At 44.1% G+C, this 24,978-nt stretch overlaps 1 protein-coding gene across 1 annotated transcript in view; it reads left to right on the top strand.

The window, feature by feature from the left end:
• Window positions 1-24,636, top strand: part of LOC116851410 (protein sprouty) — a 73,857-nt gene extending 49,221 nt beyond the window's left edge. Inside the window, exon 3 of the mRNA XM_032830767.1 lies at window positions 20,019-24,636. Coding sequence (XP_032686658.1) covers window positions 20,019-22,051 — 2,033 coding nt within the window. The 3' untranslated portion in view covers window positions 22,052-24,636. The remainder of the gene's footprint in view (window positions 1-20,018) is intronic.
• Window positions 24,637-24,978: the final 342 nt, after the last annotated feature.

Here is a 24,978-nt window from a genome sequence, read left to right as displayed (position 1 = left end):
TTACGCAGGATGATATATACTATTTACTATATGAATGTTGAATATTTTTTTCTTAAAATCCTGTGTATGTTTATGTGGAAAGTTCAAATATTCGTGCTCAGGACGATAAGGATGTTAGGATTAGGTACACGCTCGGGCATTTTTACCTTGAATTCTCCCGCGACAACGCGTACAAAATATCGACAAAATTAAAAAAGTACACGTCGTAGAATAAATTATTTTTAGTTACTTTGTTTTATAGTAACCTTTATATATATACAGCTGTTTTATAATTACTGTAACTAAAGTTCTAGTTACTTTCGCGACGGAACGAAGTCGGGAAAAATCGGCGCAGCGCTCCGTAAGATTTACAACGCCGCCGTGAGGCCACGTGGTTTCGCGTGACTGATCCAGATCCCAGGAAGGAAGAAGGGCCGCCCTCGCTCTTTGTCTCGCGTACTCGACTTTGCTCCGGCGGCCGTCAGCTCGCCCGTTAACGCCGGCCTTTCTTCCTCCCGATTCCGGAGCCGAAAATAAGCTGATCCAATTCCAGGCGGCTCCCGGTGAGATCCTTGATTTTTCGTCGCCTCTCTTCTCTCGCGGCGGCCGCTCTCCCGAATTCCGTAAGCACCCGGGTTTTGCCGGCACCGCGCGCGCGGTCATTGTGTAATTGGCTCAGCTTTGCGAGGCACGCGAGTCTCTGTGTGTTGCCTCCCTCGCGTTCGCGAAATCGGAAACGCTCGAAATAAACCCACGCTCCGCGACTCTCCGACGCTCCCGCTCCGCCGACGTCCCTCCCCGTCCGACTGCTAACTGTCAAACTAACAACCACCATTACACGTCCAACCGTTGTCTTCATTCAGCTCCGCGATGTACTGCTTCTCTCTCTCAATCTCTGTCTCTCTTTATTATTGTTGTTAATGTAGATCTTGTGTAAGATCCCTGTGTTCTCTTTGCCTGTCTGCTGTGACGATTTTACGTGACAGAATATCGAGATAAATTTAAAAAAATACACGTTATATAATTATCGATTGGCCTGCATCACATTTTTACATCGGAGCGCATAATAAAGCACGTGCTATCACGCTCCTCTCTTTGTGTTATCTTCTGATCGAAATGTATTTTGTATACATATACATAGAAAAATACATACTCTCTATACTCAGAAAAAAACATGGTGATGGTAACTATATATAAGTAACAACTATATGAATTTTATATGTAGAATTATTATATATGCAATTTAATAAATTATTTTTAGTTACTTTGCTTTATAGTAACTTTTATATATATATATATATATATATATATATATATATATATAGCTGTTTTATAATTACTGTAACTAAAGTTCTAGTTACAATAATTATGAAATAGCTTATTAAACTATATAACTATATATATATTAATTTAATATACAAAACTCGTATAGTTGTCACCTATATAGTTGTCATTATCATATATCTTTTCCTCTGAATGTTCATTCAAATAAATATTACTTGTTTCAAATACTTCACAAGTTTATGTATCTACAATATATCATATGCACATAAAATTATTAAAATTTATAAAAAATAAATTCTGAATTGGGATAAGTTTTTCGTTAGTTCAATGTTTCCCCATGGCTTGGAGACAGTTCTCCAAGGTTCCGCGATATTATCGGCGAATCGCCGAAAAAAATATTGATCTTGGAGCGCATGAACGGTTTCTCTCTTCTCTTTCTCTCTCTTTCTCTCGCACGTACACCTTGCTGCGCGAGGCTGTTTACTACGACGTCGTCGTCGTAATCGGCGTCTCGATTCATCGCTTATGCGAGCACCGATGCGGGTGTGGCTGTACTCGCGAGTTTCTCTCTGCCTTCCTCGCGATAGGACGCGCGCGACAACCGATATACAAGTGCTGGAGAACGAATGCGCCGCTTAAAATGGTGCACTCGTTGCATCACGTTGATACGACGGTAGACGCCAATTATTGTCGATATAATGTACCGGGTGTCTCTCGCCGCCGACTCTGTTCAATGCTACACATTAAGAGAATATTCAGGCTTGAAAGGTCAAAAAGTACTTTCTATTGTCTACAGAAAAACGAAAAAATCGAATAACGTCCAACTTTGCATATTATTTCAACCGTATTTTAAGAACATATTTTTATTGTTTAAGTGACAGAAATTACTCCTTATTTTGCGTGTTATATTTTGGTTATTAGGAGTTCACAAAAAATCGTATCTGTTTGTGTCGAACACTAACTAAAGAAAGTACCTTAGTTTAGACTTGGACTTTCTTTTCACGGAGGAAAAATAATAACGTCAAACTTTTCAGTTGAAGGGACTGGATAATTTTTCATTATATTCAATCATTCGAAATTGAAATGAAAGGAAAGTCTATCAGGTGAGAACTGTCGCGTGACTTCAGTTCAAATTACCTTTTCCAGAAGCTGCCCATCGCGATTCGTGACCAAAATCTTCAAAGATAAAACGTCGAGTTAGTCATTTGTGGTCCGAATTGCCCCTCACTTTTCAGCCAAGCCGTGGAAATTTATCCTCTTCGCGTGGCTTTCGGTATTTCTGCTTAATTAATACACAAAACACACACTTAAAAAAATACATTTACTTTGAGTATATTATTGTCAAATACAAAGTTGATTCATATAACTGACTGGAACAGAACGCGACGTTGCAGTCATAAGACCGCAAAGAGTTAAAACACGTTGAGAGAGACTACCAGATTTTCAGTCGTAGAGAAGAAAGCAGAGCCAACGAGGCTTTACCTCGTCGCGAAAATTCGAGGTGAGATCGAGAAACCCAGTGCGTCTCGCCAATCGAAATGACGGGCGTGGAACAAGGAAGAGAGGAAAGAGGGGGGAGAGAGAGAAATGTCAACGGATGTTGTTGTCGGGGCGGCTTTAAATGACCGCGATCCAAGTCACAGCTGATCGCCTTTGGAGAAGTCGCGCGCGGTGTGACGTACTCGATTGAGCGACATTATCGAGGGGGTAGATACGAGTTATTTTCGCAAGCGGATTTTTCGGTGTACTCGCTCGTTCGCTCGCGGTACAGCCACAAGCCAAGCCTTCCCTCGTCGAAGTTTACTTGGCTGCTCGCTCGTTTACTCGTTGCTCGTTGCTCGCCTGTCTCGCTTAACGTGCCTTCCCGCTTCTCTCCCGGGATCAGCGACGTAGCGACGGAACGGCATGCCCCGTTCTTCCATGTCGACGAACGAAAATACGTTCATTTCCCCCGACGAAGAGACAGAAATGAACTTGAAAATCTACCGCGAGAGAGAAAGAGAGGGGGAGAGTGAGAGAACAGCTTTGTTTGTCGCCACATAAAGTCTTAAATTCCCAGCAACAAAATTGGACGATTTATCGCAGAAGTCGCGATAAATCAATCACGGTAGATAAATAAATTCTAGCAGCAGCGAGAATTAATGAAAAAAAAAACAAAAATATCGCATCGCGATAACGACTGTTCGCGCGAGTAATTCATCGCGTGGCAATCTGCAGTCTCTCACCAGAAGGCGAGCTTGGCGCAGGGGGGGGGGCGGCGCAATGCGCGCGCGTGCGATACGGTCTTCTAATAATAATAACTGCGTCATTTTTCCGGATATTGCGTATCGGAATCGTCCGAACGTGGCTGATTTCGCGTGAGCGCGACGTCGCCGGCGCAACCAGGAAGCGATAAGTCACGAAGTTTTGGCCAGTTACTTCGGATCTCGCGGCAGTTTCACCGGAAAGATGCGAGGGGGTGTGACATTAACGCTTAGTGCCAAGCTCGCTCGCTCTCTCTCGGCCACGCGAACGCACGCAAATACCAAGAATAAAATGCCGCGACGAGAGAGCGCGCGCCGCACGATTCGGTGTTTTCGCCAGCGTCTGTTTTAACAAAAGGTGCTTGCGTCGACGTTCAGCGGCGGCGCGCTTTCGCTACGTCATCAGGGAATAAGTGGAACGTTCCGCGCGTGTACGCCCGTTCTTGTTATTCCGAGACCCGGTTACTCGGACGAAACTCGCCGCGCTCGGCGGACCAGCCGTTTTCATTATTTGTCCCTCCCACCGTAATTGGTACGCTCCCTTAGTAGTAATTGCACGCGACACTTACAGATAACTAAATTGATGCCAGGCACTCGAAGTCGTCGAATCATTATCGAAAAAGTTATCGTCGACTTTTAGTCGCGGATATTCCAACGTATCTAATAGCGCAACGGACCGTGCACTGCTCTTTTGAACGGGGTGTCGAAGCCTCGGCGATAGCCTGAGTCACGTGTATCGACGCGACCTCTCGAAACTCCGATCGAACAGACGGGCTCGCGTTACACGAGAGTACGTCACTGCATTCACAGCGCTGCGGATGTGTCAGATTGGCGAGGCGGGACGAGGGGCCGCGGGAGAAGGGGTCGTGATGTCGCGGGGCAAAGAAAGGGGAACGAGTGGGAGCGACGTGCCCGGTTATGCGAGAGAGAGAGAGAGGGGGAGAGAGAATGAAAAGACATGAAAGAGAGAGACGTATATATACCAAGAGAGGAGAGCGTCGACGATATGGACGGTGGTTAGACAGAGACGAAATGAATGAACGTGCGTATTTGCGCGCACGCGTAAGACAGAGAGAAAGCGAGGACGAGGGGGGAGAGGGAGAAAGAAAGAGAGAGAGGAGGGAAACGCTCAAGTAAAATAACAGAGAGAGAAAGAGAATAGAAAGAGAAAGAAAGAGGCAGCGAGAAGTGGGCGCACGAATGAATGAACGGTGCACGACGAGGATGGAATTAATGAGTGGGATAAATATAGAATCGAGTAGCGCGCCAGAACGAGACGGCCGCGCGTTATATATTTCTCTCTCACTCACTCTCTTATCCTTCTCTCTTCTCCTCCTCCTCTTTCTCTATTTCTCTCTTTCTGTCTTTCTTCCCCTATATATATCTACTATCTATCCATCTATCTCATTCTCTGTTCTTTTCTATCCGCGCCCTCTGTCGGTTCCGGCGGTCTGTACACTCGCCAACTCGCGCGCCTCGTTGATCGTGCAGCTTGTGTCGTCTTTCGTGTCCGCGCGCGCGCGATCGTAGGATCGAGGGTAAAGAAATAGAGGGTAAAACAAGGAACGACGCTTCGAGATCGATCCACCACGTGTATCTCGAGTGTCTGCGAAACCCGTGCGGAGACATGAAGCCTCACAAAATGCTCCTCAGGGAAGTCTATTAACCTACTTTATCAAGCCGCGACGCGACACTCTCGCGTTCGCTCTTGCGTATTCTCAATCGCGGCAGTTTCAGTTCACTGCTCCAAGTATCGACTAATGTTCGAGCGATATCATAATCAATGTACCATGCGTGCTTTACCTTGTCGAGACCTCCACGTCTCTTTACCGGGCGAAAATGGCGACGAGAATGTCTCGCGAGGTCAGTTTGTTCGAAACACGAGAGACGCGTTTCAGTGACATGGCGTCATTGAGACGCGACGTCGGGTCGCGCCGGCTCTCATAACCATTCGATAACGCCTACTCATACCTTCGTACTCGTTCATCGCGAAAGAGTATTCTCACGGAAAGTACTCTCGCGGAAACGATGGTCGAAAAAAGCAAAGAGGAAACGAGCGCGGAGAGTCGGCGACGACAACGACATCGTCGTCAACAACATGAGTCGTCGTTGCCACCGCTGCAACCACTATCGTACCCTACCATCACCACCATCATCATCATCATCATCATCACCATCATCATCATCACCACTACCATCATCATCATCATCGCCGTCGCTCACCACTTCCTCCATCCGTCGAACGTGACCACAGTCGTCACTGTCGAGAGCCGCGCCGACGCCGTGTGACGGCGCGTTGCCGCACGGCGGTGACGACGTAGGTAATGTTTTCATTCAATCCGAAGCTTCAATGATAGCTTCCGTCCATTCATAAAAAGCTTCTCGTGTGCGTCGACCGGCCGGGAGGCGGCGGCGTTCGGCCACCTTATCGCCAGATGGCGACGCCGTACCGTGTGCGCAAACGCGCCCGATAGACACAGAGACATTCTCTCTCTTTCTCTCTCTCTCTCCCCCCTGCGCCTCCGCCCTTTCCCCTTCCACGTCTTTTCACTTTTTCTCCTCCGTCCCCGCGTCCGACTGTCGCCATTCATGGCTTCCTTCCCACCGTCTCTCTTCCTGTTTCCTCTCCCTCCGCCTACGTTTCATCCCTCCGCCCCGCGCTCCCGGTATCCAGCCGTCAGCTCGCCCTCCCTCCCTCCCTCCCGCCGTTAGCCCGCTCCCGTCCTCCTCCCTGCCGCCAGCGACGTGTCCCCCTTCGCCTCGGCGGCCGCCGCCTTTCCAGCTCGATTCGCTCGCAGCGAACCCATTGTCAGTCGGTCGTCGGCGGTCGTGTGGTGCGCGTCTTGTTTCCTATCCTCCCTCTGTGTGTGCGTATTTCTCTCTCTTTCTCTCCCGCTCGCTCATTCACTGCTCTCCGGCATCCAGCAGCTGTTGCGCCTCTCGAGTTCCTTCCGGCGAACAGCCTCGCCCGAATGTGCCCGTTCTTAAGACCGCTCGGGAGTGCCGTTTTCTTCTCGCGAACTCTACGAGATCGTCATACCTGTTCTCCTCGTAGTACTCCGTAATCCACGGCTACGTGGATGCGTGTCGTCCTACGACGACGAGACTCTCGTACGGCCGAGCAGTGGACGTGAATTTCCGCTCGCACGTTCCGGACTTTGATACACGCGAACGTGGACGAGGGAGAGAGAGAGAGAGAGACGACGAAGTGCGAGAAGAGTGGAATGGACGCAAGACGAAAGTGCGAGTAGCAGAGTGCTTGTGGTTCCACTTGGCGGAACTTCCTCTCGGTCCTCTCTCTTTTTCTCTTTCTCCCTCTGTCTCGAGGACGACGCAACTTGTCGTCGTCGTTGATCCCGTCGCCGTGCCGCGTCGAGAGAGAATGCGGATTCGACTGTCGCGACAGCCGCGACGACGACTCGAGGAGCATCTCGGCCTTAACGAACTCCGGGAACGTTTCTCACGAGTGTCCACGGGACCGTTCTCGTCGTCCTGCGGACCGTTGTCGTTCTCGCGCGTGAAAGTGCGTGCCGTCGCTCCCGGCTCCAGATTTCGTCGGTCACGGCGGAATCCACGTTCTTTTCTGCCAGCCCGCTAGTCCTATGAATTTTCAGTAAGTTTCCTTGAAGATTTCTCTGTCTGTCTGTCTTTGTCACGATATAATTTGTAACTTTGATGCAAAAAAATCACATTTGCAAAAATGATATCTTTTTTGAGCAAACCAGATCTTTTTCTCGCAACGTAATTTGTAAGTTAAATGCAAAAAAATTACAATTGCATACTCGGTTTCTTTTTTTTTTAGAAAAGCAGCTTATTCTTCCGTGACGTAATCGGTAACTTTGGTGCAAAAAAGTTACAATTGCAAAAATGGTATCTTTTTTTAGCAAAGCAAACATTTTTCTCGCGACGTAATTTATAATTTGGCGTAAAAAAGATTAAAATCGCAAACTCAGTTTCTTTTTTTTAGAGAAGTAGGTTTTTTCTCGCGACGTAATCTGTAACTTTGATGCGAGAAATGTCGTAATTGCAAAGATAATATCTTCTTTGAGCAAAGCAGATCTTTCTCTCACGACTTAATCTGTAACTTTGATGTAAGAAAATTATAATCGCAAACTCAGTTTCTTTTTTGAAAAAAGCAAGTACTTCGACGTAATTTGCAAGTCCGATGCAAAAAAAGACAAAAGCTAATTGAGTTAATTTTTTGAAAAAAAAAAAAAAACTATTTTCCAAGCTCGTGGTGAAAGAAAAAGGAAAGGGAATTGGGACGGTCTCGTTGCGAAAGAAGTCTCCATTTTCATTTCGAGTCCCTCTCGGTCGATTGCGTAATTGAGAGTGACTTCCTGCCAAGAGCGGTCTCTGGAACCTGTCTTTTGGCGATTGTGAATTTTTTCCACCGCACAAGTCCGAAAATGTCATGATTGCAGCGGTCGAAAACGCCGACCTTATTAGGATCCTCGAGATTTCTATGCTCGGATACGTCTTCTCCCACGATTAATTCGTTATCGCCGCGCGCCGACCGGATGTACATCCGCTAATGTCGAAGCTGCGACCGTAAAGTTCCGCGCGACGGCTACGGGGCCGCGAAGTTGGTTTAGCCGCAAAGTTAGCTAGCCAATTAGCCAGTTAACTCACTCGTGACGTATAATTATTTTATTTATTCCCTCGTGAGCCTCGCGAGAAGTTCAGCGCATTAGTGTTCTCGATCGGGTATCTCTAATTAACCGTTGCGATCTTAAATCGCGACTTCCAGTCGCGGCTAGACCGCGAACATGTCGTGCGCCGGGCAGGTTCGCTCTCCAGTGAAGAGTCAGTGATTTTTGACAACGTGGCTGCATCGCCGCTGCAGTTCGTGGATTCCCGTGGCCGTCCCTCCCGTCTCTCGTTGCGCCTCGAGACTCGCCGGAAGAAAAACTCGACGGTGCTATCGCGAACGTGCCCCGGACTCTACGTAGCGCGCATTCCGTACGTCGCGGCAGTAAAGTGCAGTCGGCGAATTTCACAGATTCTGGGAGATTCCGTGCAATTGCGCACTGCACATATTACGTAGATATACAGGATGTGTCAGATCACCGTTCTCAAACTTCGTGAGAGCGTAGAACGGATCGAGATGAACAAGAAAGTTCCATACCATTTTATCCCGATTTATCACGATATTTCGCGATAAATCTCAAGATATTAACGAAAGAAGATTGAACACGCGCGATACAATAAATGAACTGTTGTAGCGTCGTCTGCCGTTGTATACTTATACATTAGGTCAAACTCAACAAAAAAGTTTTCTACCATTTTAAGAATAACCACATAGATTTTTAGATATTACTTGAAGAAAAAGAACACCCTATATAAATACAAATAAATTAAATTTATATTTCGAAATATATAACAGAGAAAGTATTACAGCTTTTTTTTCATATGAAATACTCTTCGATTTTGCCGTGTTATTTAGCAGCGCAGGAATGGACTGCCAATAGAGTCTTGTTAAGGGGGGGGTTAACTGCAAATCTTGCTGAAGGACATTGTGAATTATTTGATAATAGATCCCAAGTCCTAAAACATAAAATGGATCAAATATAGTTATGTTCTTCAATTACAAAATTTTCGTTATTTTCATTGTAAAGTTCTCTTTCTTTATTTGCATATATTTACCGCATATATTTATTTATACACGGAGAGAATTTTATAGTAAGAATTACTGTAGAATTTTGTAACTAAGGAATGAATCGACATCCTGCAATAATTTATTATCCTTTTATATGAAATACGCTACTTATATTTTAGGAACTGAAGTGTACTTTTGAAACACTTGCTATGTTTCTAGCGAAATGTATCACTAGCGAAATGTAATTTGTTAATAAGATAGATCTTACAATCTAGATCTATAGATCTTGACAATTTATTTATGTGGACTATTAAAAACATAATAGAATTTATATAAAAAAAAATTATAACATTTTCTTCAATTATAACATTTATATTTCAGGAATTGAAATATACTATTAAAAAACTTTGCTATATTCCTTAGTAAGATAGACTTTACTGACAGTTTATTTTCCTGTACTACCAGAAACATCATCGATAGACTGATATACGTGAACTTTATAGCCGGTCTTTCAATAACAGTTTAAACTTGGATTCAAGTTTAAACTCTATTCTAACAATGCGTTTGTTTTGTTTAAATCGAGTTTAAGTCGAAATTTAAATTTAAACTATCATTGAAAAACCGGCACTAAGTATATTAAATTCAATAACATTGAGTCCTTTATGACTGACCAGATTGCAGACATATTTATCACATCGAATAATAAAATAATAATACGAGAAACATTAACAAAATTTGCTCAAAACGGTGCGTCATGTTAAATATAATATAACAATTTGAATGTAGCTTTTAATAAACTGGTTGCTGTATCAATACAATGAAAAATTTACATTATTGTATAATATAAATTTATTGAGATTAATTTAGTATAGTATATTTATCGTATATTTATTTATAGTATAGATCATTGATGATCTCACGTTGTGATAATCACGAAAGTCTATGATGGTAAAATTGAGAGAAAAAAACCTATGATATTCGTTGTGTGTGTATACATGTAAATTTAAATTTACATTTATACATGTAGAGAGAGAGGGAGGGAGAGAGAGATGCACACGTGCGTGTGTGTACGGGGTATGCAATCGAGAAGCAGACGTGCGTTATCGTCGCTCGCGCGTAATTGAAACTCGTTAGCGGATCGCGCCGCGTATGAATCGCGGGGGAAGCAGATAACGGGAGGAAGAACATATCCGGTCTTATCGCGCTCGTTTCCGAACGGGGTATTAAAAGCCCGCTATATTAAACGCCGGGATTCATGGGCTCGCATGAAAGAGGCCTTATGCGACGCTCTAGCGCCGGCCCCTCTCGATACGATGAGTAACGGAGCTGGACGAAAGCGAGCCGAATTCAAGGATATACTTCTCAAAGCGAGCAGCTTCCCCAAGCGAGCAAAAATTTTCTCTTCGTTTTTTATCGCGGATTCGTTTTGATCCTTCTGGTTGCGAATCTCCAAAGTTCCTGCACTCGCGCGTTCGACTTTTTTTTAGGTCAATTAATCTGAAGTTTAATCATTTTAATTGATTTAATTATAATAACAAAGGTTGTCTAATGTCAAATCAAAAATTAGAATATTGTAAATGAGAACTAGACTTTACTTGCTATAAGCAAATGTATGTTTTTAAAAAAGTTATGTTTGTAACAATTTCGTAAGCCAACGCTTAATTCCCAGCTCTCGTAGACCTTTGCAATTTTTTCTTTTTTAATTTGAAATAACTTGTCGTTGTTTGCGAGACTTGGCGTGACTTTCGAAAAATACAAAAAACGTCGCTTCTCGTGCCACTTGCGATAATCTTTCCTTTCCACGGAGGCGCGCACATAGTCGCTCGTGTTTTGCGAAATGTCGACTCAATGAAACTTCTGATCATATCGCTTCTTGCGAATTACACTTGCTACTATGACCTATTTTGCCTGAGACCGTGCGCGAGTTTATCATGTCTCGACGGATTTTCACGGTTTTGCAAAATTTTGCGATAATGCCGCTCCGCGCGAGTAATTACGGCTTGCCGGGAGCCGGGAGAAAGAGAGAGAGAGAGAAAGAGAGAGGACGTTTCGTAAATATTCCGAAATTCTTTCCTCTTATCGGCATGTGTAATCAAAACTTGTTGGCGCACGATGGCTCGTTGATTTTTACGTAGCTAGACCACGGAGGAAACCGATATCGGAGGAAGGACTTATCCGGTCTTATCGCGGACGTTTCCGACTGCTGTTGATAAACTGTTTATGCTGGCGCGACGGTGTTAATTCGCGCGCGTGCATTCGCGTAATACATTGCGGTTTCTCGCCTCGTATACATTCCACTCGAATTGGAAAACGCTCTCTCTCTCTCTCTCTCTCTCTCTCTCTCTCTCTCTCTCTTACGCGCGCGCGTGTATAAATACACACGTCGTCGTCTCGCAAAATAATGTTAGAACAAAAGCGCACGCGCGCTTACGTCGACGACGGAGGTCGTGCGACGTCGTTGTCTCCATCTGTGCCAGCGTGCACGCGCGTTCAAGTTAACGTGTCAATGTTAATTCACTAGCTTGTCGAATCTAACTTCAGATTATCAATCGTAAACAACATTTTTATGTACTCTTTTTCGTCGATGTGTCGATATTCGTTTACGTCATTGAAAGGCGTATATACACGTGCGTCACGCGTACATACATACGGAGAGAACATTATGGTTCATTTTTTTTTTCCATATGAATATTCTTTGCAGTTTTACTATATTTCTAAATTTATAAGAATGAAACTACATAGCGGTTTAACCGCGAGCAGGTCCTCATTTATGATTCTTATATAAACGGAGAAAATTTTGTAGTGAAAATTACTATAGAATTTTATGATGAAAAAACGTATCGATTTAATTCATGCCTCCGTTATCTCTTTGTTTTATGTGCCATTTATATTTTAGGAACAGAAGTATACTATTAAAAAAATAGAAAATGTGTATGTGTGCTCCTTAGTAAGATAAACTTTATTGACATTCTACTCTTGCTCTATTAAAACTTATTTAAAAAATTGAGAAGAAATTCATGGGAAATAAAAGTTACAATATTCTTCTATATGTTTCTAAATTTACTGTTTTTAAAAATAAACTAATTATATATGAATACATTTTCTGCCATTTACCTTAGATGTTGTAAAATTATGTATTTTACACAAAGAGAATATTATACACATCTATTTTTTCATATAAATTTTTTACAATTTTGTTATGTTTCTATATTGAGAAAAAGATGTTATTATAATAACATAAAAAAATAATTATTATACGTTAATTTTAAGAAAACTATCTTTTTAGTAAATTTTATTATAATGTTAGTGATAATAGTCTTATATACATGTTACTGCTACTTTTTCGTGTTAGAATAATCAAAAAATATGATAGGGATAAAAATCACTACATATGTTAGTTAAATCAACCATTTCTTTCTTTTAGTAATGCAGGAATAGATTGTTAGCAAAGTTTATCTCGCTAAGGAGCATAGTAAATTTCTTAATTAAACAGATTTCATACTTTCTGAAATATGAATAGCACGTATAAAATGAAAGAATAGTCTACACGGAATGTCGATCTGTTCCTCGACTACAAAATTCTATCCGTGTACATGGAAAGAATATTGTAGCTTTTTTTATGAAACTCTTGTCAATTTTTCAGTAGAGTAAAAAAATTTTGTTAGTAGAATTATCTTGTTAAGGAACATACACAGAAATTCTTTTAATAGTATATTAGTGTTTCTAAAATACAAATGGCACATGAAACGAAAATATAATAAGATTAGAATGTCGATATGCTCCTCAGCCACAAAATTGCATGGCAATTTTTACTACCACATTTCCTCCATTTACCTAGAATTGTAAGTGAGAATCTGCTTGATATCTGATTTTATTTCTCAAGATTTTAGTTTCACGACATATGAACCTCTAAAGCAACGTAACAATATTTGCGTGTTTAATTTGATGTCCGCATATTTTAATACGATGATGAACGCGCGGCACGCGGATGCAGTATCAATTATCGCGCCGTCATCGATTCGTTTATCATGATTTTTCCCCGAAGTCCTTTCCATTCGCGCGCCCGCGGCAACGCGATTGATTCAACGTTTGTTTCATTGTTACTGAGAAAATCCGCGAAGGCGGTCGATCGGCGTGTCTGCAATGAAATAACTCGAATATCTCCGCGAATCGACCACGAGTGAGAGAAAGAGATAGAGGGAGAGAAAGAGACAGAAAGAGAGAAAATTACGATCGTATCCAAGCACCGCATTACCGCCTTTCAAATCGTTAGAACGTCTCACAGACGCTCAAATAATAAGTATCAATACCCGGAGCAAAGTAAAGACCTTATATTCATCTTTAATAATACTTGGTTCAATTATAAAACAACCAAAGCATTCACGACTACGAGGAATTTTAGAGCAAAATGAAGAAACCGTGAAAAGTCGCTCATAGAATAGTCACCAACCTGTTAGTTCTTTGAATCCCGGTTTTTTATTTTGGAAATGCAGTATTATTTTAATAATGCATTGAAAGAGAGAGAGAGAGAGAAAAAAAAGAATGATTGATCTAACTAAAATTGAAAGTTATTTTTGGTTTCAACCGTATTGTTCAATGATTCAGTTCTAACCCGAAATTGGCAGTGTATATAATGTGTATATATATATATATATATATATATATATATAAAGCTATTATCATTAATATTACAATAGAACTGATTAAAAAAAATGGTTTTCCTCACAATAATTTTTAATAATTTGTAATAATTATTTTTCTGTACATGACTATAGTTACGAATATCAAATATTTTTGTCTCAGTAAGGGATATCAGATAGTTTCAAATTTAATTTGAAAAGTTACTTCAGCAGGGAAAGATTAAAAGATTTTATTTCTGAAAACTGAGAGAGGAGAGGATTATGGTGAAAAATTTAATTTTATTTCTCGTGATAAGCAAGTTATATTCATAACTAATAAATATCAATTAACATTTCTGAAGTTATATACTATATGTCATATCCTCTTAAAAATATATATTCACCGGGTCTCTCTCTCTCTCTTTTTCTCTCAAAGGGTTAAATTAATTCAATAATTGAATAATCTCCTTCGGTTTCATAAACGGCGCAATATGAATAAAAACTTGCGCGGCCTACGCGGCCACGAATGAAGATGCACTTTCGCGTGGTTCACATCGCGTTAGACTCAACGGAATTATAACGGTGCCGTCGCCGACGACGACGTCGTCGCGCCGTTGTCATCGTCGTACGATCCGCTCGAAGCAAATCGGTCCACCGGCCGGCCGGCCGCTCTCTCGCGAAACGCTCGTCTTATCTGCGCGCGGACGGCCGGAGCGGAGCGGAGCGGCTAAAAGCTTTGACCTATGGCAGTCGGTCGACGATAGCCGACCCGCGCGCATTCCACTTGGCGAGCGCACCCTTTCTGAATGGCCCGCCTGTTTCGCTCGCCGTGATCGACACCGCGCCGCGCCGCACTGTGACGAGCGCTCAAGCTGCTCGTTGGCATCGTCTAGTGCCCGGAGTCGCGCTCGTCCCAAAAGTGGCGTAAGTCGAATTTTCGGAAGAGACGATGATGTCATGAGTCGCACGTGATCTGTTGAGACGAATGAAGAGAAAAACAAGAGAAATGCGTGCTTTTTTGAAACGACAAAATACATATTTAGAGATTTCGAACTTTTGTGTGTGTTTGTGTGTATATACATATGTAAATTAATTATATGTGAATATGAATATATGAATATGTTTCTCACGCCAAGCGAAATATTTCGCAACTAATTTTAACATTATACAATCGCGAATTCTGTTATTATACAATCACGGAGAGAATATTATAGTTTTTCCTATCTTTTTCATATAAATTATTCTCTATTTCACTATTTTTCTAGCAGTGAAGGTATAGACTATCAGTAAGATTTATCTTGCTAAGAAACAAACAATTTTTCAATAGCACATACGGAAGAAAGGTGTCTGGTGAAATATGAACGAATCAGAGAATTCTGGTAATTTCAATCAAAATTTTCTGATTCGTTCATATTTCACCAGAAATTTTGTTAATTCAATTAAACATTTCTTCCGTGCATTTCAATTGCTAAAAAAAATATATATATATATTTCTTTTTACATACCAAGTGAAAGGATAGTCAATTACTACAGAGTGTCGATCAATTCCTCGGTTATAAAATTCTAGGGTAATTTTTACTATAAAATCCTCTTTGTATATCGAGGTGGTAACGGCCGAAGAGAAACTAGCAATGTCATATTCTGATTTGCACGCGAAGGAGCGAGTGTCTCGTGTGAATGCGTGCATGTATATATTATATATGTATGCACATATGTATAAATGCAAGTGTGTGCATGTGCGTTACGGAATGCTTCTTTCTGCACGCTGTCGACTTACGAGGAAGGAGGACTGCCTGTTACGATGCGCGGAGCGAGAGATATTGAATGAAATCTGAGAGAGCGAGGGATCTTCCCACGACTTTTTTAATAATGTATCGCTCGAGGATACTTGATTCTCCACCTGGAGGAGAGCCGGTCGCGGTGCACGCTCGTCGCGCTCGTCGCTGCGACGGTAAAAAATGCATCGATGCAGTTACGACCGCGCGCGCGTATATAGTAACGCAAATAAAACGTCAGCTCCGATTCGAGAGATAGCGGAACGGATGTCGCGAGAGTTCGCGGAATAGGATCGATATTAAGCATATTATACATAGAAAAAAAAGATTACACATAGAGAAAAAAGATTAATCGCGGCATGATAACAACTGATACTATGACACCAATAAGCAATGGTTGAATTAACATGACAATAACAACTGAACGCGATTTGGTTGAGAGAAACAGAATTTCTATTTCTTATGCAAACTCGACCCTTAAAAACTAGAAATTCAGTTTTCTTCGAGAATCGAGTTTGCTCCATAAGAAACAGAAATTTTGTCTTTCTCAAGTCGCGTTCGATTGTTGTTGTCATGTTAATTCGACCAGTTTTTCTTCTCTATGTGTGAACATAATCAGGTATCTACAAGACTTTTCTGATCAATTTCTTGTCAACTTGAACTGTGTAGTATATTTTCTTAGTGTATATTTTCTTAATATTTGGATAAGATACTTAATTTACTACACCAAAAAAATATATTATCACCCTTAGCGGAATCCTCAGGATCAGATTAAGACTTGAAGATTTTCTTCTTAAACTAAAAGGAAAATATTCTAACATTCGAAGAAGGAAAGAATTCTAGTCATAAGATGCTATTTCTTGTAATCCTATATTCTAATCAAGAACTTTTATTGAAAGAGCATTTCTCTTCTAATGAAAAGAGAAATAACGTCGTATTTACGATATTTTCCTTTTGGTTTTAGAAGAATCCTCTTGAGGCCGTACGTAGAAGAGAATTTCCGCTAAAGATAAGATAATACTTTCTGGATATGTATCTTATTGATTAAGAAATATAAGCTCTATCTACAGACTCCTAAGACTATCGTCGAATATTTCGCACTGAGAAAAGATGCTTAAAAATTTATTCGTAGTATTTAAAGTTCATTTCGTTTATCCGTGAGATGAAGTTCACTTCGGCGAAATAAAGTAGATCTTGGTGAAGAAACTTCGTGTTCTCCGTGTATATTGAGATGCTCGATTACACTTATGGGTACCCTTAATACAATCGCGGGCGCTTACGCCAGGGGGACGACGAAGTGGAGCGACTGATAAACCGGAGCCGAAGGAAGCTCTCGCGGAGCATCCACGATTAATGATCGCGATATACACACAATTCTCGGAAGGCGCGTAATAATCGTGCGCGCGAACTCACTCGCTCGCGGAGCCGAGCTTGAAAGTTGAACGCGCCGAGGGCGAGAGAGCGAGCAGCAGCAGCAGCAGCCCGTTACCGCGCTTACGTCGTCGGTCTCTCGAGTCCTGGCAGCTGTTCCTCAATTACCGCGGCGCGCTGACGCCGCTTTAGGTGAATGAGCGAGCGAGCGAGCGAGCGCGCGACGCGACGGATACGCGCACGGCGGCGCAGGTATGCAATCAGCGCGCAACAACAATATAATTTTGAACGCAGCTCGCGCGCGTACGTAACACCGGGAGTGGCTCGCGATCGAGCGATCGCACACGCGCGATTGCGCGCCTTCGATAGCTCGCTTCGCGTCCGGTGTTGCTCCTCTCGGCCACGGCAGTAGGGACGTGCGACTTATGAAATTGTGTATCGCGATGCAATCTTTCCTAAGAATCGCAATGAACGCGATATATCGCATCATAATTTTGTATGGCAAATATGATTTTATATCGCTCTAACACGGCTTTTAATCATACCCGAGGCATGATGGGAACCGTAATGATGGAATAAATGTTGAATGTATTAAAAATAAATAAATCAACTCTTTCTCTCTTTTTGTACTAAATCAGAATATTCTTTGAAATGTCCACTATAAGAAAACACAAGATTTACTATGAAAGAACAGTTAAAAATGAAAGCAAAATTAAGTAAAAAATGTTTTCTTAAAAATATCATTTCCTAACCTCATTATGCTTTTTACACAGGACAAAATGGGAAACATTTTACAAGACTTATTTATTTTCGAATTATTAATTTTTAAACGTTTTTAAAAGTGATTTAAGACACGCAATACATAAGGATGTGCTATTGGACATTTAATTAATTATAATTATTTATTGACATTTTTTTCATATAACAATAAGACTATCATTGTCATTACATTTTTTTTATTAAAATATTAATGATAATCGATATTAAATATAATAATTTTTGGTAATCTCCTGAAATATATATCGCACATCTCTATCAGACGTGTTTGAACCTGTTCGCATCTAACCTGTGATTTTTGGGATATTTTCAAAGGCTATAAAACTTCATTTACTAACGGATAATGGCAATAGCAAGTATAATATTCGGAAAGTGGCGTTGGGGATAATGTTTTACAAAGTATCTGGAGTTAGATATTAAAAGAGACAGAGGAGAAGGGAGAGATGAGAAAGAGAGAGAGCTCCACTCTCTCTTCGTCGCGTCGGCCGGACGCTTCGATCGCGCGACACCTCTCCCTCGGATTCTCGCGATATAAAATTATGAACAATCTGTCGCTCGTAGTACATTACGCTCACACGGGCGGAAGTATAAATAATTGAACAAGTGTGAGGTCGTGCCCGAGCCCAAGAAAAGCACGACGACTCGACGCTCTTTGGCTCACACTGAGAATAAAATGTCTGGTATTTTTGTAATTACAATCGCATAGAGAAATAATTATTATAAATTACTAGCTGAAATTACCTGGTGTTGCCCAGGTTGTCACGAAGTGTCACAAATCAGAGAGAGGGAGTGGGTGGGTCCAGGTTTCATGCAGCCTATATTTTCCACAAGGCCCTAGGGAGTAACTATGCTAAATTTCGTCCAAGTTGGTCAAATAAGTTGACAGGGAATATACAGACAAGTACTTTATTTTATATGTATAAGAGTTGGTCAAGAGAGCATTCTTTTTTTTTATTAAATTCTACTATAATGTTGCTATAATATAATTAATATAATGCTATAGTAATAATACTATAATAACATATGATAATCTTATGTGCATACTATCATTTTCGCGTTAGAAAAAACACAAAATTTGTGTGGTTACAATTAGAAGTAACTCTATAATATTAGTTAGGTTAATCATGTTTTCTCTTAGTGTGCACTCTCTTGTTCGCTCGCTCGCTCGCTCGCCAGCGTAACCTGATTACATCTGGTTTACCATACGGAAATATAAAAGTCAAATTTAAAGCACAACGGCGCAGTTTCGCGAGATAAGCCGAGGCGATTTCAGCCGCAAAGTATAACGGCGCGTGTGCTTGCGTCGTCAGTGACGACGACGACGACGACGACGACGACGACGACGATGAGGAGGAGGAAGCGGTCGGTCGAACGCGCTCGAACGAGGCCCGCTCCTCTGTTCCTCCGCGCTGCGAAGCCGTGGGCGCTGCGAGTGGGTTGCTGACCACCGAATCGAGAACTCCGCGGCCCACTCGCGCGCGCACCGCGTTCTCGCCCACGTAGAAACCGAAGCTCCGTTCGCGCGGCCGCGGTCGCGTAGGTGCCGGAGCCGATCCGAGAGCCGACCCGACGCCTCCTCGTGTACTCCCGTTCGTTTCTTCGTCCGTTTCCTCGCCGTTGCTCAGGCCATCCCAATTTCTTCGTGTTGCACGGAAACTCGCAGAGTCCCTCGCGACTCAACCTTCCGCCCTCAAGCTTCACTTTCACCCGCGCTGGAACCGCCGGGCAGCATTAAAAATCGCGATTCTCGCCCACTGCCTTGGAGAGGAATTCCCTTGAACGGTATCGCGTTGTGAGAACGTCCACCTAACGAAAAATAGCGCGGAAATACGATGGCAGAGTATGCAATACTCAATTATTGGCATTCCTTTTAGTTATTGACTTGTCAGAAAAACCTGGTTTCTCTTGCGACCAGCGCATTGCAGTTAAACTTCTTACCTGCACTTTATGATTCCAAGAGAAAATCTTTCAATTAACTTCACAACAAATGTCGTTGATTGTGAGAAGAACCAGATTTCCCTAGAGTGTCAATAGTTAGATGTTTTACTCTATATGATATCGATACAGTTAAATCATTACTTCAGAGAACACCTTCCGGTTGCCTAACAGCCGGAAGGTGTTCTCTGGAGGAATCATCTATTTTTTATAGAACGTTATAAAAGAAGTACAGAAAGTTCAGAAAAAAAGCGAATCGTTATTGGAATCCCGAATAAAAACGAAGCTAGCTAGTCGATCTTACTCGAGAACTAGCAGCTAGCTAGTTAATTAACAAATGATTCACTAATGTTCGTACGCTGACCCGACCGATGAATACATAACCCTCGTCTATACACAATATTTAATCACGACGTCTTGATTATGATGCTTTCAGGTGGGGATGAAGCGCGTGTCGCGAGGGCGAGAGGAAGCGGACGCGGAGCATTACCGAGCCCCATCCTCGCTAATGGAACGCCCTCGTCGAGAGTGCCACCACCTCGCGCGGGCTGGGCAGTGCGGATCACCGAGGCGACACTTACCCCAACGTCAAGTCAGCGTCCATCGGTCCCAGGTACATCACCGACGGCCGTCGAACAATGGGCTAGCGAGCGGGCGGCACCGGTTTGGACGGGTCGTGCCGCAGCAGCAGTATCATCATTATCATCACCGTCGTTATCAGCAGCAGCCGGAGCAACGGTGTCAAACACACCAGGTGGACTTACGTTCATCGCCACAGCGGACCGAGAAGTCCGCGGACCAGCCAGCACCGCTGGTATCCGTCTCGAGCATCGTCGGGAGGAGAGGGAGGAGCTGGAGGCGACGAAAAAGGTGGAGCATCGACAGCAGCAGCAGCAGCAGCAGCAGCAGTGTCATCAGGATCACTGGCATCAGCAGCATCAGCAGCGTCATCCGGAGACGACGCATAGCCTAGCAACAGCAGCGGGCCGTCTTGAACTGAGAGGTCGGCCGATGTCGCGTAACGATGCGATACCGCCGCTCACGCGGCATCCTTCCTCACGAGCGAGCAATGCCGCCGGTGGTGGTTTCACTACCACCACCACCACCGTCGGCAGCAACGGTGACGATTGCGGCACCGGCGAAGACGCCGCGGACCATCACTCGCGTCCCGTCTTTGACGAGGAGTGCGTGCACGATCATAGTCGGCCATTCCCGCCGCCTAGATTGCCGTCTGTGTCGCCGCCACCGCCACCCCCGCCGCAGTCGAACGTGACGACGACGGCGTCGGTACCCGGGGTGCCGACGTCCCGACTAGCACCCCTCACCATGCCCCTCACTCCGTTGTCGAGTTCCTTCCGAAGCAGGCCGGCCCTGCGTCGTCCGCAGAACGTGGAGACGTCGAGCGACGCGAATTCCAGGAGCCTGCTGGCGTTACCCGCGGATGCCGCGGCAACGACGACGGCAACGACGACGACAACGACGACGACGACGTCGTCGTCGTCGTCGTCGGCTAGAAGTACGCTCGGTGAGGTGAGCTTAGCCACTCCACGACCGAGCGGCGAGCGGACCAACAACGAGTACGTCGAGGCGCCGTTCAAGCACTCGTGCTGCAATCAGGAACGACGCCTCGACGCTAATAATAAGGCCGTCGGCGACTGCCCGAAAATCGAGAGGAGACATCATCACCATCATCACCATCGTCACTTCCGGGGTCACGAAGGTGGGACGGACACCGCGTTGGTGCCAACGCATCGAACACGTGGTCGCGCGAGGAATCATCATCAGGGTCTGCGCGGTTTCAATGGCGGCGCCTCGACCGGGGTTTCCTCCATCGCCACGTCGGCGACGACGACGACGACGACGGCGACGGGCACCGCCGTCACAAAGCAGCCGGTGTCCTTCACGAAAGAGCCCGCTAACACCCTCGGCTCGCGGACACCCTACGATCCGGCCAGTCTGTCAATCATATGCGACTTCTGCGACAAGTGCCGGTGCGAGTCGTGCCGTCAGCCACCCCCGTTACCCAGTAAGTGGTTGTGCGATAATACGTGTCTCTGTTCGGCCGAGACCGTGTTGGACTACGCTTCCTGCCTGTGCTGTGTCAAAGGTCTCTTCTACCATTGCGTGGACGGTGGCAGCGGTGGTGGTGTGGCCAGCGGCGTGGACGGCGAGGTCGGTGCGAGTTGCTCAGATGAGCCGTGTTCGTGCACCGGTCATCGTAGAGTCTCTAGATGGGCCTGCTTGGGCGCCTTGACGCTCATCATGCCTTGTCTACTGTGCTATTGGCCGTTCAAAGGTTGCGTTACTCTCTGCGAGGCGTGCTATGCGCGTTACGCGGCGCAGGGCTGCCGTTGCAACCCCAACGCGATCGGCTCCGCCGGCGGCAGGCATCACCCGACCGCCGGTGACATCAGAGACTCCAGGGACCCGGAGAAGAGGCTGTTGGACCCGGTCACGCCGGAATTGTGAGTGCAGAAGAGACCTGTAAGGTGTGCCCGTGTGTTCTCGCCGGTAATCGGAGGAAGGGATAGGCGCGGTATCCAAGTCGGATGAGAGCTTGAACGTCGTGGCTGGTGAGCTCTGTCGCATTGACGAACTAGCAGGCTGCGTGAGCTCGCGGAGGGAGCAAGAATGAATTGCATCAAGTACAAGAGCTGCATTTATGTCGAGGAGAACGATACCGGATTTTGACGAAACTGTACGTCTGATACGTGTCGATCGCGAGTATCTTTATTTATTATTCTTCCATGAACGAAAAGTGCGCGCGCGCGTGTATGTATGTGTGCGTCTGTGTGTGTGTGTGTGTGTGTATGTGTGTGTGTGCGTGTGCGCATATGGGTGCGAGAGTGTAAGAAGGACAGTGCGTGCGTATGTATGGATGTGTGTATGAGAGTAGAGAGGAGCTCGCATGTGCGTCGTGTACGCGTGTTCTTCGTGCGTTTGCATGCGCGTTGTATGGCGAACGGTAGAGAGGAATGAGGTACGCGAGAGCCAGCGTATCGTCCAGACATACCACTTACGCATAGATAACTCTATACATAATGAATTATACGCATCGTACGCGCGCGTACGTATTCACGCGTCGAGTGAAATCGGGCGGACAGTAATATATCGAGGTCGGGGGGAGGGGGTCACACAGAGAAAGACACACAGAACACACACAGATATAGACAGATACACACATACACAAACACACCACAGATACGTCACACAAAGAGTAAATAAAAAAGTTAAAGTATATATTATATATATATATATATATAAATATATAAATATATATATAGATAGATAGAAATGTATATTGTATATTACGTTTGTATAAAGAACAAACTTTTCTACGGTTAATTTATTTGCGGCTATAACGCTAAGTGTATGGTTCATGATAGAGCGAGATGCGAATTGGTATAGAATAGTGGGGGAGGAGGAGGCGTAAGGCAAATTGTACCAATGACATGGACCAATATGGCTGCTGAGTGAAGCCCGCATAAGCGTAACAAAGCTTTTCCGGCGATAAAAAGGACGGAAGTTAGTGGGAGAGGGAAAGAAAGAAAGAAAGAAAACATAAAATAGAGAGAGAGAGAGGAAGAAACGGAGAAAGATACAACGGAAGGCAATAGAATTTTCTTACTGTACGACGCGACTGTATTCGTAAGATTTGTAGATAACCACGGGAATATCGCGGCAAGGGAGTCGATGAGGAAAGGGTGGAAGCGCGCGCGTGTAGCGTCACGAGGAGGACTTTCCATTTCGTCGATATTTTTCTCTCCAGTATTATCTAGTCCTGCGAGCGTTTCTCTCTCTCTCGGTTGGCGTTTGTCGTTCAGAAACGGGCCATGCGGCGTGCGCGCGTGCGAGAGCGGAGACGCGAGAAAGGGGGAATCCCCTACGCCTGGTCCCCTCTTCGCCTTCGTCCGCTATAAATAGGGACTCATAATCGGTAACATCGCGGATACACACGCACTCTTTCTCACCGAGCCTGGAATTTTCTTCTCAGCTCTTCATCTTTCTTTCTCTACCCCGAATGTTATCAAGCGACACACTCGTATTTTTCCTCGTCGAATCAGAAATTGTCTTCTCGTTTCTTCACTTTTCTTTCTCATTTTATTATCTTTCTTTCTCTCTCTCTCTCTCTCTCTCTCTCTCTCTCTTTCTCTCTCTCTCGCTTTCTCGAACGACACACGCATGTGACTGGCGCGATTTAAGAATAGAGCCATCGGTAGACTTCGGGATCCGCGACAACAACGTTATATATATCGAACGCAATTTCTACCCCAGAGGAGTAGCTCGGCATCTTTCTCTCCCTCTCACTTCCTTCCTCTCTCTCTCTTTCTCTCTCTATCTTTCTCTCTCTATCTTTCGACGGCTCGCTCACCCTTCTTGCAAAGGGCAGGTATTGCGAACAATGGCAACAAGAAGAGCGTAGACGCGATGGAAGAGAAAGAGAGATTTTGGGAAGAGCGTTAGTACGCGGGAATGCGGCAAGACGACGTGAGGAAAACTCCGACGGGATTTCGGATGCGAGACAATTGCAAAGAGAGTGCAACATGAGAGTGTAACCGGAACGGCGAATATCGAAGCGAAACGAACGAACCTCTGTCCTTTCGCGACTCTTAAGCCAATTAAGACGGTATCAACGGCCCTTCCGGCTGTTCTTTAAAGAGCGTTTCCTCCTAAATTCGCAGGAAGACCGATGAAATAGATGATGAGCGCGCGAGTTAACGCAAACGCCCGAAAGATGTCAGATTTTTATTCTTCTTACGACAAGACAATTTCTTGGATCTTGGAATCTCTTTTAACCTTTTTCCTGTCTACTCACCATATATACACACACATACACATATGTTTATATATACACACACATATATGATATCCTCTTATATCAATGAAATAATTGTCATAGTTTATTATGATTACAAAAATACTGGTTCCTGTTAAAAAATAAAATTACTTAAAATGTAACAAAAAAAAAACTGTAAAAGTCCATTAGACATAAAAAGAATTGAAGCAACCATTCCTGCGATCCCTCGTCTGATTGCGGTTCCAAGTTTCAGAGTCGAAAACAGGAACACAGAATTGAGGCGGGGATCTATATAAGTTTAGAACGAAAACAAAGCTGATTGTTACCGCGCTTTTCTGGTCTTTGCGTCATTGGAGTTGCCCTTCAGCGAACGTCCGTCGAGTCCTCGAGTCTCAAATGGTACGACGAAAGTCAGTTGCGCTGTACGAATATCTACCAAGCATATCGATAGTAAAGCATAAAAGCATATATTGATGTATCGGATATATCGAGAGGTGAAATTTGACCGTGCCATTTGAGAATCGACCTGCGTGTCGGTTGCGAGATCAACAACGCGATATTCTGTCCTGCTTGCACATTTTTCCCCTTGACTCCCTCC

The sequence above is a fragment of the Odontomachus brunneus genome, unplaced genomic scaffold, assembly GCF_010583005.1.
Source record: "Odontomachus brunneus isolate Ranch 3 - 2012 unplaced genomic scaffold, Obru_v1 Obru_scaffold_175, whole genome shotgun sequence".
Classification (NCBI taxonomy): domain Eukaryota; kingdom Metazoa; phylum Arthropoda; class Insecta; order Hymenoptera; family Formicidae; genus Odontomachus; species Odontomachus brunneus.
The sequence above is the reverse complement of the archived record's forward strand: the minus strand, read 5'-3'. Positions and strand labels throughout refer to the sequence as shown.